The 16,608-nt window shown below is 49.8% G+C and overlaps 1 protein-coding gene across 1 annotated transcript; it reads left to right on the forward strand.

Annotated features, from left to right (window-relative positions):
• Positions 1 to 1,497: 1,497 nt before the first annotated feature.
• Positions 1,498 to 2,804, forward strand: LOC135389906 (E3 ubiquitin-protein ligase MARCHF3-like). The gene has a single exon (XM_064619959.1). The coding sequence runs from the start codon at positions 1,586 to 1,588 to the stop codon at positions 2,621 to 2,623; it is 1,038 nt and encodes a 345-aa protein (XP_064476029.1). The 5' UTR covers positions 1,498 to 1,585; the 3' UTR covers positions 2,624 to 2,804.
• The last annotated feature ends 13,804 nt before the right edge of the window (positions 2,805 to 16,608 follow it).

The following is a 16,608-nucleotide window of genomic DNA, read 5'->3' on the forward strand; positions in this document are numbered from 1 at the left end:
AAGCACGCGCCATCGAATGGGTGCTCGCGCTGAAAGCAGTCCCTGTTGCGAGCGCCACTATATTAGGTGTTGTTTTCCCCAAGTTCAATGAAGTTCAGTTAAAGTAAATTTCAATCGAAATTTTCGTATTCGGCAAATAAGCTGGTTCGATATTGGGGTAGATTACTGGTGAAAATTACTCAAAGGCAAGCACGATCGTACTTTTGTCCAGCAGGATAGGGCCCACTCTCGTGCTCAGTGATCAGCGCGCTGGCCATGTCACGTCGAGACTGGGAGGTACCCGGGTTCGAATCCCGCTGAATTTTCCTGTGTTTTCCTGAGACGCTGTCAGACATATGTCGGCACGGTTCCCTTAGAAGTCGGCCGAGGACGCACATTCCTTCCCCCTACCCCAGAGCGTTAGTCGTGACGTTGCCCACTTCTATCAAGCCGTATGGGATAACGACAAGTTGAAGATAGGGAAGGGAAAGACAATCATGGATGCCAGCGATTTCGTTGACGGTTTTCGATTATTTCCTCGAACGTTTGGTAGGTTTATGCAAACGCTTATAAAGCCTGCATCCTATAAACTGCACTTCACCGCAAGGCATGTTGGTCTCCTTTTGGGAGCCCGATTGCCGTTTAGAATTAGGGTCACGAGGCTTGTAGATGATGGCATGACGAACAACACGGCTAGTCTAATTAGACATTCCGATCGAATCGTAAAAACGGAAGTCTGCATTTGTTCCGCTCCATACTTCGCGGACTGATAGCTGAAATGGTAGTGGATGTATTTGCAAGCGTTATGGTCACGTAGAGAGAGAGAGAGAGAGAGAGAGAAAAAGATCAAGCAATATATATCTCACCCTATGCATTTTCAATGACCCATTTCACAGAAACATCGCCATTTTTTCATGTTTGCTTCATTTGTGGGGTAGATATGAGGTATGATATGATATGAATCATATGATATATGATATGATCCTCTTGTTCTGTATGTTAACCCAAGCAGCACAATGTACTGAAAGTCGGGTGCAATAGGGGTGGACGGGTAGGTGGAAGGTCTTGAACAGACTCGTGAAACTAAGGAACATCGATAAGACATATACCGTCCACCCCTATTGCACTCGACTTTCAGTACATTGTGCTGCTTGGTTTGTCGACACCCGTGTCCAAGCCATGACATGCAGCATAAAGGACAATGAAAACTAGTCGTTGCAGCAGATAATGTACGAGGAAATGATGAATTGCTGTAAGAGAGAAAAGTTCCCTACCCTCTTCCTCATGTTTAGCACGGGTGTTACAGCAATCAGCTATAGACCGGTGGCTCCGGGCAGGGCCCGCGTTATCACTGATGATGGAATCAAAACAACACGTGTAACAGCCATTACAACCTCCTTAATCTGTCTTCCACCAGCTCTTCTTTATCAGAGCGTGCCCAACACGTAACGCCAGCAGTCTTATCATCCTCCAGTTAGTAATGGCAGCAGACACCTTGCACGGTGTAGTTGATCCTTATCACTTATCCCACAATCCCCTCTTTCCCATTTTTACCCACGCAGTCCGTTCGCACAGTTGCGTGGTTGCCGTTTGTAACGCAGGAACGATGTACAGCCCGTTGAACGAAAGCGAAATGATGTTCGATCTTGAAAATCCTTCCGATATTACAAGCACCCCGGAGACGCAGTCTTGTTCGTACAGTGAACATGCCAACGCCCCTCTAAAAGGTCCCGAACGGAGTTTTAAGCCTCAAGGATACAAGTTCAGCTTCAGTTCCTTGCGCAAAGGAAGCCTCGCACCGATCCTTGATATTGGTGAAGACTTCCCAGACGTCCAGGGCAGACGTCCACGTACACCTGACGAGCTATGCTCGTCTCCCACGTGCACACCGAGCGGACAACTCGCCTTCATCGACTCTTCGAGTCCTGACCGGTCCCTCCGAACCGTCATCAAGCGTCCGTCCATGGTATTTCCGAACCTCTGGAGCGGACAGCCTCCGTCACCCGAATTCGATGACGCGACGCCGTCGTGGCTGGCGAGGAAGACCTCCGTGGCAAGCCCACCAGAGACTCCAGGCAAGTCGCTGAACGTGACTACAAGCAGCGGTCCCATATGCCGCATCTGTCACGAAGGCGAGCAGCAGGAGCCTTTGCGTTCTCTGTGTCACTGCTCTGGAACTATGGGTCTCATACATGTGTCGTGTCTTCAGCGCTGGCTCTCCAGTCGCAACGCGCAGTCATGCGAGTTGTGCCATCACCGTTTTCCAACTGTGCTCGAGGGACAAACTTTTACGCAGTGGATACGTAACGCCGATCGCAACACGAGGCGTGCCCAGTGGGGTGACCTGATATGCTTCATGTTTTTAACGCCGGTCGCACTAGTTAGTGGCATGTTTATCGTGAAGAGTGCGACTAAGCAAATCGTTGAGCGGCGAACACTCGAAGCGTCTAGCCTGCTCGTGCTCGGGTGCGTCCTTCTGACGGCGTACGCCGCGTGGGCGCTGCTCACCTTACGGTTCCACCGACGAGTTTTTCACGAATGGCAGAAGAAGAACAGACGCCTGAGGATCGACGCCCAGAGTCGACGACCGAACTCGGGGGAACTAGAAGACGTTGCCGGTATGGGAGCGTCCGTAGAATTTTGATACCTCAAAAGCATGGGGACCTGGTTCTAGGCCCTTCGCAACACATGCCTTCGAACAACGTACTTTATGTGGTTTTAGGGTTAATTTTAAGTTTTCTCTCTCTTCGTTCTCGTTTATGTGAATTTCGAAACGAATGTTAATTTATTTCTTAGAAGAGCACATTAAATGTTGTTCCGCTGAATGCTTCGTGACGTCCATTATGCTGATAGGGGCGCTATGATATTTACTGCGCCTTTCTGTATAGCACGACAGTAAGTGGAAGACGGATCAAATGAACTCCGTTGAGGGAATGAGCAACATACAGGTGACTGCTATGCATGCCCGTGCAAGTCCTTAGCGGACGTCTGTCGCTGATAGCATTTAGAAGAGGTAGTGCATGGGACACAAAAGTATTCTGTTAACGAGAAAATCTGAGGGCAAAGGACACCAGAAGCATCGCGAATTATCAGCTATTCTGCCGGTCGTCATGTTCGTCTTTTGTCCTCCTGGCGACCGACCCCCACATCACCGTACACCAGTGCAGGGGCACGATTTTGCATTATCGCGTTTTTCGTCTGATACCAGACGTGCGATTCCCGAATCATTCTTCAATCTACGAGGTCGAGCACCACGTGTAGTTTCCGCATTTTCCAGAAGGAAGAAGAAAATTCAGTTTGACACAAGGACACACACATTACGAAAGCTTACGGAAACGCGATTCCGCCATATTTTTAACGTTAACGCATTAATCAGAATAATAGGCAGCTTTAGCACACCGTTGGTAAGGTTATCGTGACTATCGGAGCCAATCGCAGTCGTGTGTGACTTAGAGTCGTATCCATTGATTGATTCCGGTTGATACGGTTCGACGCAAGCCAAGTTATCAACGGTTTGCTAAAACTCTCTATTTGATGTAGTGGTGGACAAAAGTTTACGGAACACTGCACGGCGTCTTTTGAATCCATTAGATCACTCTAATCCCATTATGGCTACCATTAAACCACACACTACCAGGGGCTTCAACTGGTCCACTCCTTCGGATGGGTGCATGGGCCCGCATTAATTCTTTCGGCGTCAGGGTGTCGGTGAGGGAGAGAAAGACGCCGTCCCCATGTACCTCCTGTGCACCGGTGGTTAATATTACGTCACCGTGAAAATACCAATGGTAGCATGCACGACTCAGAATGCTGTCCGTTGATTGAGTGCGGTAGGTACAGCACTTTGGAAGCCATGTTATTAATTTTCTACGAATACTCTCTATAAACATATGTTAACATATGTCATTCCGGCTGCCAAGTTTACGGTGCGCCGATGCACATTTTCTTGAACCCTCTCGCGATAAAACTGTCTTTAAACCGAGCGTGTCTTTTTCCAAAAGGACAAGTTTATTGTACCGCTGTTCCTATTTTCCAAAGAACTTCAAAACTGTCCTAGTGGCTTACTTGACTCTAGACCCGGGAGCCGGGCCCGAGGAGGAGGCCATCGGTCCCCACAGATGTGAGCGAACGGACACACAGAGGATAGACGAGATTTGGACTTCGTCCTGACCAGACGTCCGAAGTCGCGATTACCTCGTTGGTGGATGAAGTGATTACAGCGGAACTCCTAAGGACGAGACATGCGTCTGTAACTTAATTCTCATGAAGAGTGACCGGGACGTGTGGGATGTCTTGTAGATGAGACGTTGTAACAGTGAAATCGTCAAAAACACACACGTCTCATCGTCATTCATGTAGTTGTTGTTTCTTCCCTCTACAGATTTTTAGGAAGTGTTTCGGTACTTTCGTGACAGAATCTTATGAATCACTGTGGCTTATCTGACTACGATGGCTGGTACGGGTGTTTGTTTCACACCATGCGCTGGCACTCATCATCATGCTCTCTACGAATATATGAATAATAGAATATATAATATAATGTACGCACGCACGGACACGCGCGCGCACACACACACACACACACACACACACACACACACGCACGCACGCACGCACGCACGCACGCGTTATGGGATAACGACAAGTTGAAGAAAGGTCGCGGTTATGCCTATACGCCCACGAAAGTGTTCATAATGATCGTAATAAGTGAAAAGGACGCTGACTTGAACATGCTTTACGGAGAGAATAAAAACATATCTTGCTGACTGGAAGCTATACCTTTTGTTCAGGCTGGTCTAAACTGCAGTTGTTATGACGTCCATGGACATTCTTGGTGGCATATTCCCGGAGTGTCATGCTAAAGACAAAGGTGGTTGTTCGAAATCGATCACCAGCTATGCCGTCTAAAGTTCCTCTTGGACTTTCCTTCAGACTTTCGAGACGATCGGCACAGTTAATCCCCCTGAAGTCGGCCCAGGAGCGTGCAAACCTCCGTGTCTCCCTACTCCTTCTTGCTGTCTTCTCTCCGTTTGTCCACGACTTTACACCGCTCATAGCCACAGTTGCATCGCGGCGCTAGCACGGAATAAATAAAAAAAGTCAGTGCGTGTCTTGGGGTGTGTTCTACATGTAAGTCTCGCATATCGATATGGCGTGCAAAGAAAGCTACCATTAGCCATGAGCCTATCCGTGTATCCACGCGAGCGACATTCCCCGCAGAAGCTGAAGACGCGAAAAACGTCATAGCTTTCTGAGCGCCCAGCCCTCAACGTCCAGTGTTCCCGTACACTGCTAACCGTGGGGAATATCCTGCGACACAGTCACAAGGTATTCCGTAGCAGACGACAGGAAAGACGCTGACGGAGTCGTCTGCTAAGTGTCGTCTGCTAAGTGCCACTCCCGATATTCCGCACCGTGTGAATGCTCAACATGACACGGGACGGAACTTCGTCTCTGTGAGCAGTGTTTTCACTTTTTCTTCCACTAGAACTTCCGTGAGAATGTCGCTCGTGCGTGAATACACAGTATATGTCAACTTCGTTCACGCGCTGAGTTCATCAAAGAAGGAAAATGAGGGAAGCCTCCACAATTCCTTTTTTTTTTCTCCACCACCACCAACATCGTTCGCTATCGAAGTCCATCTGGTAAGAGTTTATCAATATACATGCCATAGCGATTATCCCGTTGCTTCTCTTTTAAAATGTTCAAAAAGACTCCCTGCTTAGCTGTTTTCTCTCGAGTAGGGGCGGGAAAGTTGCCCCCACATACACCCTGCCGCGAGGTGGCTGCCGACCACCTGCGATCTTCCATAATATATCTCTTCACCTGACCTACATTAGACAAGAAGAAAAAAAAAATTTCTTCACACGCATTCGTAATCGCCACGCTCAGTCGATGCACGAAATATCGAAAGAGATACACAGGCTCACAGTGATACGTGGCACGACCACCAGGAGGTGAATCCTGCACATGGTGTTTAAGGAGTGACGCTATCTCACGCACAGGAATATGTCATTAGAGACAAAGCCGTACAGTCGAATGGAGAGGGCGCTGTCAGTAGCAAGTTAACGTCTGTACGATTGTAATATACAGTCAAACCTCGCTTTACGAACACCCTTCGTTTCTCAGAAAATCATTCGTAAATCGAGGTATTCGTAAATCGAGGTCCGAGGTGTGCAGTGCACAAATACCTCACAAAACCATGGGAAATTGATTTGAATACGTTTTAATTTGAAAATACTGCGAAATTGTGCTTCGCACGATACTTTCTGCATTGTCTATCCTGTTTAGAAGAGATGACAGAAGTCTGACACTTGACTCATCCACCCGGTCCTAAAAGTACCGTATCGCGCGCGGATGAGACTGTTTCCAACGGCAAATATCACGCTTGTCACCGGCTGTTAGGATTGAACGCCTTCTCTTAGAATGGCAAGATTTTTCCATCTCGGAGACCTGGTCCAAACTCACAACCGTTCGGCTGTAAACCCCGGAATTATTCTTTCAGGAAATGGTGAATCATGTTTGTGTAACATAGTGGCGTTGGGACATTGTATGTTTGACCTTGAGTACTGAGGAACTTTCAGCATGTACTGAGGAACTTTCATTATCCTCCGGTCCATTGGCCTGTCCTGTGTACGTTCATAACGCCCGTTCGTATATCGAGGTCAGAATGGCTTGGCTACTTTGGGTCCGTTCCCTAATAATCCGTTCATAGTTCGGATATCGAGGTTCGTAAAACGAGGTCAAAATACACGGAAAAGGTTTGGTTCCCTGTGGAGCCGTTCGTATGTTGAGGGAATTCGTATATCGAGGGTTCATAAAACGAGGTCCGACTGTAGTCGTATACAGGGTGTTTCAGTTATATACTCGGGCTAAATAATTCGCAAACGGGTGCACCAATCGAATAACTTTCTTTTCTTTTTTTTACAGGTATCTGTCCGATACCACCTACAAGCTGCGCGCCGTGTGAATGAGTGGGAGGCGCTCATTATTTAAATAAAAATTCAAATGAGTTTCGTGAAAAAAACGTACCTTGTAAAGTAGGGACGTTTTGGGACCTTCAGTGGGCACCTTTTAGAGAAAAGTGTGCCACCGAAGCGGTCATTTGGTGAAGCAGTTAATTGGTTTCGGTTTACATATTTTTCTCGCGGCTGGTCGTGGCGAAGCGCAAAAGGACGTAATTCATTGGTGGAAAAGAAAGTGGAAGAGCGTCCTTTCGGCGGTCACCGGACGGTACACTTGCAAAACAGAAGGCTCTGCGATTGGTGCACTGAAACATCCTGTCTTGACTTTTGATATCAAAGCCAGGAAAAGCGAAAATGACTCAAGTTGCTCGGGCTACTACTGCGAATGGCCAGTACCCAGTCTCAGGCTCGGTTCTTGACCCAGTATCGCACTGGTTTTACTGGCAAGCCCAGTGTGGACACTGGTCCTACTGGATAGTCCAGTGCGCGCACTGATCTTACAGGACAGTCCAGTGCAGGCTGTAGTTTTACTGTAGAGTCCAGTGTGGCCGCTGGTTTTACTGGAGAGGCCGGTGTGGGCACTGGTCATGCAAGTGTATACAGCGGTTTATTGACAAGTACAATCTTCCGGAAAATGCGTCCATCGACTCTACTGACCCTGTTCTGCATGCATTGTGTTGTAACGAGAGAAAGACATAAGCAGTGTATAGTCTGGTCCTCATTTGATGCGTAGTGTTGTAGGCAGAGAAATACGTAAGAACTCACTCACTATTGCCAGATTTATTTTCTTTATTGTGACAGTTTTCTGTGTTTGCCTTGCAGGGCAACATCAACAAGGATCCGCATGTTTTAGCCTTGCTTCTTTTGGAAGCTCAGTAGTGGTGGTTCTCAATGTAACGTGACGACCCAACCATCAACCCTCTCTTCTGCGGATACCAGCTTGAACTAGATTTTGTACTCATACCGCGACCTCCGTGTACAACCATGCAGCGCGCTAATCTCGGTAGTTAATCGCCCCTGAGGAATAAAGTGGCACCAATCTACGAATGGAGAGAGGGGGCCAGAGTAGAGACAAGATGGTGTTCTACCGGTTATGCGAAATATCATGCATTGCCTCAATATCATATGCCAGAGGTCTGTCGAGCAGAAGACTGAGATTCGTGAAAGGTTTTGTTCTGGTGTCTCACGGCCAGGACAGGATGGGGTTCCGAGACTCTAGAACGGCAAGACATGGTGAGCAAGCTTCAAACGTGATATCAAGTTAGGGATCTATACCTATGGAAGTAATTGGCATTGTTCACACAAACAGAGACCTGTCGGAGAGGGAGTCTTGTATCCACGAAAGTGTACGACCTTCCACGGCTGCCTGTCGGAGTGAAGCAATAACAGCACTGTGAAGAACACTGTCATAAGCCTTCGCCACATCAAGGACGATAGCGCGGATGTTAGCTTTCTGTCGGACTTCGTCACTTCTATTGCTGTATAGTGTAAACAAGGTCGATGACATGTGTGACCACTCTTGGCTGAAGTCAGCCATGACTCCAGGGAAGAATCGAGTACTTTCAAGGTACCAGTTCGGTCGTGCGTACACCATGTGCTCCATAATGTTTCCAACACAGTTGGTGAGGGCAATTGGACGAACGACATCAATAGCTTGTGGGGACATCCCTTGCTCGAGAATTGCCATTACCATCGCGGTTTTCTGGTCACCTGGGAGTACTTCTTCGTGCCAGCTGTAACTTCTGAAGAGCGTGTGATACCCATGCCGGGGGAAGATTTTCAAGAGCCTGGATCAGGTCCAGGAGAGATGTGTGGGAGGCGATTTCCTGAGCGCAGCCTCCAACTCCATGACTAAGAAGCGTAAGTCCAGAGGTGGCTCCCGTGGAGGCTCCTGTGTCCAGAGTTGGCTCCAGAAAGACCGGGATGGCTTCACCTAGTGATATCGTGACCCCTGAAGCCGCCGTAAGGCGTGCACAGTACTCGTTTGCGACCCGAATTTCCGAACGCCCGGTAGCTTGAAGATTGTGTCTTTGAAGAACAGATGTAGATAATCCTTTGATCATGCTCCATATTCCGGAGAGCGGAGACAGGGAAGCCGCGAAGCTCTGCCAACGATCTCTGGCAGGTTTAGCGATGTGCCTGCTTATGGCCTTCTGTATACGTCCATCCCAAGGGGGTTTGCTATGCGTACGCGCAAGACCATGCAAACAGTTCAGAACTCAGCAAGAGTCGTTTTGGGGGGCTAGTGGAATCCAAGCTCGGCGACTAGAATTCCCCATTCTAATTTGATAACAAACATCTCCCATAAATATTCGAAGATGGCAAAAAAAAAAAAGAAAAAAAAAAGACGCGTGGATGACAACCACTGGTGATAGGACTCCAGGGTTCCACATAGACTCTGCCCACGTCCCTGATGCGCACGAAGACCAGCACGAATGGCTTGAAGGCACCAGTTAATCCACTCTAGTAAGTCAATTTTCGCAATCAGCAAAGCCAATTGCTTCTATTCGTTTGCGTGCGCACATTCCAAGTCACCTGTTCCTCAGGAAAATTTGATACCGCCCTGAGAGCGACTCCTATCGAGTAGCGCAGACGACACGCCAGAGTCTCACTGGCTTCGTAGATAAGGACGTAACACCGCAGAGGCCCCCTAGTCTCTGCTGGTAGCGCCCACCTTCGTAAGTCTTCCGAAGCTTCTGGAACGAAGAGACCACGTTCCCCCTCAAGTCCTTCGAGCCCATTTTTATGCTCTGGTAGACTCTGCAGCAGCATATACAAATGGCGCATCCAGCAACGGCGAGTCCGCCTCTGCATTCGTCATACCATCCGAAGGCGTAGTGAAAGGAAGACGCCTTTCGCATCCAACGTCATCAACAGCTGTGTATCTCTGTGCCAGCCTATCTATCTATTCTGCAGCAGATCGTTGATTGTTACCCCGCGGGAATGGGCAGTCTTCACTGACTCAAAATGTGCACTGCAAGCTACTGGAAATTCTGGCATATGAGGCTCATCCGCACCCCTAGTGTCTTAATGGCTTACCGCCGTGTGCACGAAGCAGAGCACAGGTTGGTTCTCCACTGGGTTCTAGCCCATTGTGGTTTTGTGGGATAGCGCTGCAGAAGCAGCTCTCTCGTCTCGGAGACGGACGAGTACTACGCTGCTGAGAGGAGACCGCCATTCCATTCTTCGACACCTCGTGACACCCACGGCTTTCCGCCAGTGGACAACTGACCTTCTCCCCCAATATGCTGAGAAGAGTTGATCCCACGCTCGCTTTCCGCATGCCACGAAACACCTCTCGTCAAGATGCTGCGTTAATTAATGGGATGCGACTCGATGTGGCTTTTACAGCTCAATGGCGTTACCGCTTGAGACACGTTGACTCTCCTAGCGGCTGTCACTGCGATGCTCTAGACGATCTGCCAGCACATTCTTCTTCATTTCCCACACCACCAACCTTCCGTCCCCTCTCTCAAAATTGCTTGGTCCCTGGCGAAATCCGACCCTCCAACGCTCTGCCTTTTGACCTTTTCGGACACCATAGGACTTCAATCGTTATTGTGAAGGGGCTCATTATTTCATTCCTGACATCGCCACCAGCAATGTGGTTAAGTATATCGCCCCTGGCGATGAAACTCTCCATTCATCATCCCGCAATGAAGTAGTAGTTGTTGCTTCTGTTCGTTCCGAGCGACAGGTAGAGGTAACCTTACAGTGGCCAGGTCAATGGAAGCCATGCTGTATACCGGGGGAAAGGGAAGGGGTCAGCGTGAGCGACGTTTAGTTCAGAACAGACCGTCAAGACTTTCCAACCCCCATAGTATCCCTTCCATAAGTATAACACAGACCATACAGTTTCTGTAGTCCTAAGTTGATTTACTGCTACGCCTAGGCAAAGGACACCGACATTCCTAGTAAAAAAAAAAGAAAAAAAGGAGAACAGCCTGGATCCACTGTGGAACCAGACTGTAAAAGTCATCCCAGTCTAGAGCTGAGCAGGCCAAGGCTGTTTTCATGCTGGGTCTGGCGCAGTTTGAATTTCCATTCTGAAACCATCCAACTTCCATTCCAAAACCAGGATGGTTCAAGGTGGTCCAGCTTTACAAAATTTTAGAAAGTTACAAAATTTCACAAAGAGAAGCTACACATAAGAAAGAGTGCAGAAACGATCGTCACACATGCTATGAAAGAGAAACAGGGACCAGACGAAGTCAAACTAACGTTGGGTGAAAAACACAAACTTCGGACCTAGGCCGAAATGCGGGACTCTCAATGAGCCACCTGGTGGCACATCCGAGAGAGTGCTGCACTAATGCGCACGTTGGGTGTTCGGGAGTGTGCAGTGCCTCGAAATAAATGCGCGACTGAAGTGCAAGGCACTTGTCAAGCACCACCGGCAAGGCTAAGCCGCCCTGGTCACGTATACGGTGCAAGCGGGATCTCGCGACCCACTCCACCGATCCGCCCCAGAGAAAACGGAACGCGTGCCTAATGATGGCAGTACGAATTAGTGGTGGCGGCGTGGCAACGTCTCCTAGGAACCACAAGCGACCGTAGTACCAGGCTACTAGCTGGTAAACGCGAAAAGTGACGGGTAAATCAACGAACTTAAGCTGCCGCAGGGCAGCTCTGCAACGATTAAACACACGTGGCCAACTTACACTCAGTGCAGTCAAAAGTCACACCAAGATCGTATTTTTTTGTATTGTTGACTCCATGTGATGAGCCACAGAAGATTGTGTACTCATCTTCCTCCCTAGAGTTTGTATTGTCATAAGACAGGAGAGCTACCTGCTGTGTATTGGCATCGAGGCGGAAGACCAGTCACAAGGACTGGCTCCCATATAACTATCTCAACAAGCTAGGACTAAAACTAGAACTAGTGCAATGCCAACTCCTGCTTGTGAAATCACGTCACATTAAGGACTACTGTTCGTGCTTGTCGTCGCCATGCAACAGACCAAGACTGCGGAGAGTTGCGTACGGGATAACGGCATGAAGGAAAGTAATGCTTAATAGTGAAAAACGTACCCTCCGTGCGTTTCTTCGAATAGCACAGACAAAGTTAGCCAGCGTCTTCCGAACTCCATACCACCAACGACTGCTCGCCCTCTGTAAAATTCTGCGAACACCCGCTCAAACGAGGCTTAGAACGTGCGACGGCCCCCGAGCGCGACCGCCGTGTACTGCTATGCAGCGCGCAATCCACACTTGGTAGTTTATCATGTAGAGGACGATGGTCTTCCTCTACATGAGTCCTGACCGGCGATGATGGAATGTCCCAGCGGGCAGATGTGCGTGGCCTCACGCTAGGACGGTGCCGGTAGAGCTGGCTGCCAGGCGCAGTAGCGCGCGGCAGCAGAGGCGCGTCGTCGTCGTCTTCCACGAGCCGTCACATCACTCCCCCCCTCAGACGCGGAACGGTGGATGCGGTTGAGGTCCGCGTCGATACCATGAAGAGGAGAATGAGGACGACTCGTGGATGGTGAACGACTGCACACACGGCATGTGCTTGTGGCTGTTGATGCAGCAGCAGCGGGATGGCGGGAACAAGAGCGTTGCGATCCGGGCAGGTTCCAGTGATGGGATGTGAATGCCGATTGGTTGAGTGGTTGGGTGCCTGACTGGTTGCTGATTGTGTTGAGTGTCTGCTGAGTGCGTTGAGCCCTTGTTGAGTGCGCTGAGTGATAGCTGCCGTGCGTTGATTGTTGCTGAGTGAGTGAGTTGCTGAGTGCTGATTGTTGCTGGGTGAATGACAGTACCGCGACCGGGACGACAGCGTGAATGCCGGTTGCCGCCAGAGAAGTGCCGGAGAGGTCCATCATGAAGCAGGTGGAGGCCGGAAAGTCAGCTTACTGTGGTCTCCCTGCGGGTCCCCGGTGGAACAGTGGTCCCGGTGCGCCTTGCCTGCTAGAGGGTGGTTTGCTGCTGGTTTGCCGACAAATTTAGGATGTTGCATGGCCGAATTACGCCGAACATGATGTTCGTTGTTCGGGTCACCAAATGTAGAGGTACCCCACCTCCTCTACAATCTCTACGGCTAAGAGAATGAACTGCCGTCTATCCCGGATTGGAACGGGGGATTGCAGGAGCGTTTGAATGGTGCTCCAGCGAATCTGTGGAACCCCATACAGCTCCTCAACTCTGTGTAAAAAAAAAAAAAAATTGGAAACGAGACACTCATGAAAAGCGTGCTGCGCAGTTTCATGGCTAGAATAGAAAGGACATCGAGGCGAGGTGAGACCATAACGATGCAAACGATCCCTGAGCGGCAGGACATCGTGCGCAAGTCCCCACTGGAAACTTGCACGACGAGAGTCATGCAGCGCCACGCGATCTGACGTGGAACAGATCGCTCCGGTGCACCCGTGGGTGCCAGAAGTAAGCCGAGCAGGGACACATAGAACCGCCTCACTGACAATGTAGAAAGATCAGCGTCCACGTGGCTCTCGCGGAGGCGACGGACTGATGACACGTACTCTTTTAAGTGTGTGTGTGTGGGGGGGGGGGGGGGGCTGTAAACTCTGAGCGCGGCCTATTCTGCCGAAAGGAACAAAAGAAACGAATCTCTGGGCCAAGAAGGTAGTGCAAAAGGTCGTGTGCAGGAGGATTAAGCTCACTCAGGGCATTAAAAATGGCCTTTATACTTAACGCAAGGCACTTCACTTTTACACGTGGCACTCGCAAGCCACCAACCCCCCACGACTGGTACAGACGCGCGCGTGACACCCATTCCACGCTATTACCTCATATGAACTGAAAAGCAATACGGGTCACAGTAAGAAAGATCTGACGTGGAGTAAGCGGTATGGTACCGTGGTACCAGTACTTGCTTAAGAACCACGACGCCGCTAGCCGGGCTTACAAGTAATTAAGTGGAAGAACCAGACCCTTCAATTCACGGAGAACAGGAATGCTACGCTGGTAGATGCGCATCCACGATGATACTGCGATTCCCCGCCTATTGAAATAGTATCCCAGTATGCGTAATTCAGTTTTAACAGGTATCCCGAATGGAGACGCACAGGAGGGAACTGAATTGATAAAAAGTGCTGCACTCTTATCCCTGTTTATCCGCGCGCTCGATGCTCTACCGTAGGCATCCAGGATGGATAACACTTGACCTATCGCGTCCTCACTGCTAAGTCATCTGCATATGCAAACAACGGAGGGGCTACGGAACCCGGCAGCTGTAGCATGCGAGTACGAAGCGAGGTTGCGAGAGCTTCAAAGAGCGGGCTATAGACCATGGCATACAAAGCAGGAGATAAGGGACAACCCTGTCGCACCCCCGATTTGATGGAAAAGGTATCAGACATTCCCCCATTGACTCCAATGCAGGCAAGGCCTCAGCATAGAGAGCTCTTATCCAAGATACCGCCGCACGATCAAAACCGACAGCTCCCAACACCCGGTACATGTACTCGTGGTTCACTCTGTCAAAAGCTTTGTTCTGGTCAAAAGAAACCAGCGTTGCCGACTGGTGGCGACTATGAGCACAATAAATCGCGCCTCGCAAAGCCCCAGCGTGAAGCACAGGGGACCGCCCAGGGACGGCGCATGCCTGTGAAGCAGGGATGACAGAACCCAGGACTGGAGAAACTCGATTTAGAATTGTGGTAGAAATGATCTTGTAATCTGTATTTAGAAGAGATACCAGCCGGGAGGCATTAGGGTCAACACTCCGTGTGCGATCTTTGCAAAGCATAGACATTATACTCTGCCTCATGGAAGGGCAGAGGAGGCCAGCAGCCAAGCAGCTGTTAAATAACTCGGTCAGGGGGCGTCTAAGTACCCCCCAGAAACACTTATAAAATTCAGCAGGGAGACCATCGGAGCCGGGGGACCTACCAGCTCGCAAAGCCTTAACAGCTGCCGTATACTCATCCTGAGTAAATCTGGCTGTGCTCAGAACGAAGTCTTTGGGCTCTGGCAAAAAAGTCTGGTGTCCTGCATCAGGAGGTACCACCTAGTCGTACAGGGCGGAAAAGTGGTCACAAAAAAGTGACAGCACGGAGTCAGGCTCCGTCAATACTGACCTCACTCGCCAGTAGCTACTCGACAGTGTTTCGAGGGCGGCGAAAGTAACGGCCAAGAAGAAGACGAGAGCAACATGGTGGGTGGTGGTGGTGGAAGGGCTCGTCGTTGTCGGCCTCACAGAGGTGGGCAACGTCACGACTGACGCCCTGGGGGAATGTGCGTCCTGCGCCGACTTCTAAGGGAACTGTGCCGACATATGTCTGAAAGCGTCAGAGGAAAACCCAGGAAAAACCCCAGACAGCACAGCCGGCACCGGGTTCGAACCCGGGTGCGTCGAGAGCAACATGCTTCTCGCGACCAGCGTTCGACCGACTGCGAAGCAGCGAACTGGTCCCAGGCACGTAACTTCAAAGAGGTGATCCTCCCGAGTACGTCCTGAATAGCGTCGTCGTTTCCAGCGTCTGAATAGCGTCTGGAAACGTCGTCGTTTCCAGAGCCCCTCGAACCCGGGTGACGCAAGACAGAGAGTACTTGCCGGAGATGCTGTATCTCCTCCCGGCTCTCACGAGCACGTCTTGCCCGCCACTAGCGAAATAGTCTCGCGGCTCCGAGGCTTCGTCTGTTCCCACCATTCTGGCGAAACAACAGAGACAGCGCGCTGACTCTCGAGCCACAGTTTGACGTCATTACGTACCTCCGAGTCACTCAACAGGGAAGCAGCCAGCCTCCAACAGCCTGATCCAGCGCGGTAACGCCGAAAGCCACCAAGAACAAAAAGAACCCCTTCATGATCTGATAAGTCCCCAGAAGGGCAGACAACACACTCGCGCATATGCGAGACCATGCCAAAAGAAACATAAGAACGATCTAGGCTATGTGCACCACGAGAGTTCGACCAAGTGGACTGGTACTGCCCATTGTTGAGGTGCAGAAAGGCATCTACAAGTCCAATCTCGTTAACTAAGCGAGAAAGCTACACGTTAACTGGTCTACGGCTATACTCACATGCCGGTCAATAACGCAGTTGAAATTTCCCGCAACCAGAACATTAGAGTTTCTTAAAAAAACAAAAAACAATCAAGGTTCCGAAAAAGTCTGCGCGCTCTCAGCGACGCGCAGGCGCGTGCAGATTAATAAGTCGCAACAAAGTTCCTCCCACGTCTAATTCTAGTGCGAGAACCCGACCGTCATTGTCACGGTAGTACCACCTTACTCCACCAGGAAAAGAGGGGAAGAGAATCGCTGCCACACCTGATCGATGCGGGGAACCATGGCTGAAAAACGCCCTAACTGTGTGGTCAGCTTCAAACGCTCTAATAGCACTAGCAGATAAGAGGCGAGTCTCCTGCAGGAGTAGAATATCAACGCGAAAATTACTGGCCCACTGAACAACTGAAAACTGTTTCGGACTCCTGCTAAATCCCCTACAGTTTAGCGTCATAACTTTTAAACACATGAGTAAAGGTGAAAGTAACATGTCTATTGCTTCTTTGCCCACATAGGAGAGGATCTTGCAGAATCCGAAGCCCTCCGCTTGAGACCCTGGCACGTAACCCCACACATATCTTCCGGACCACTATGGTTACTGTTTACACTCTCCAACGAAGAATCGCAGAAAAAAAAAAAGAACGCACAACTTGTCCCGCAACATCCTCGTTCGCCTGAAGCACTACAGGTTCCACCT

Source organism: Ornithodoros turicata, chromosome 3 (genome assembly GCF_037126465.1).
Source record: "Ornithodoros turicata isolate Travis chromosome 3, ASM3712646v1, whole genome shotgun sequence".
Classification (NCBI taxonomy): Eukaryota; Metazoa; Arthropoda; class Arachnida; order Ixodida; family Argasidae; genus Ornithodoros; species Ornithodoros turicata.

Coding starts and splice junctions, on each gene's coding strand:
- LOC135389906 (XM_064619959.1), top strand. CDS start 1,586: ATGTACAGCCCGTTGAACGAAAGCGAAATGATGTTCGATCTTGAAAAT.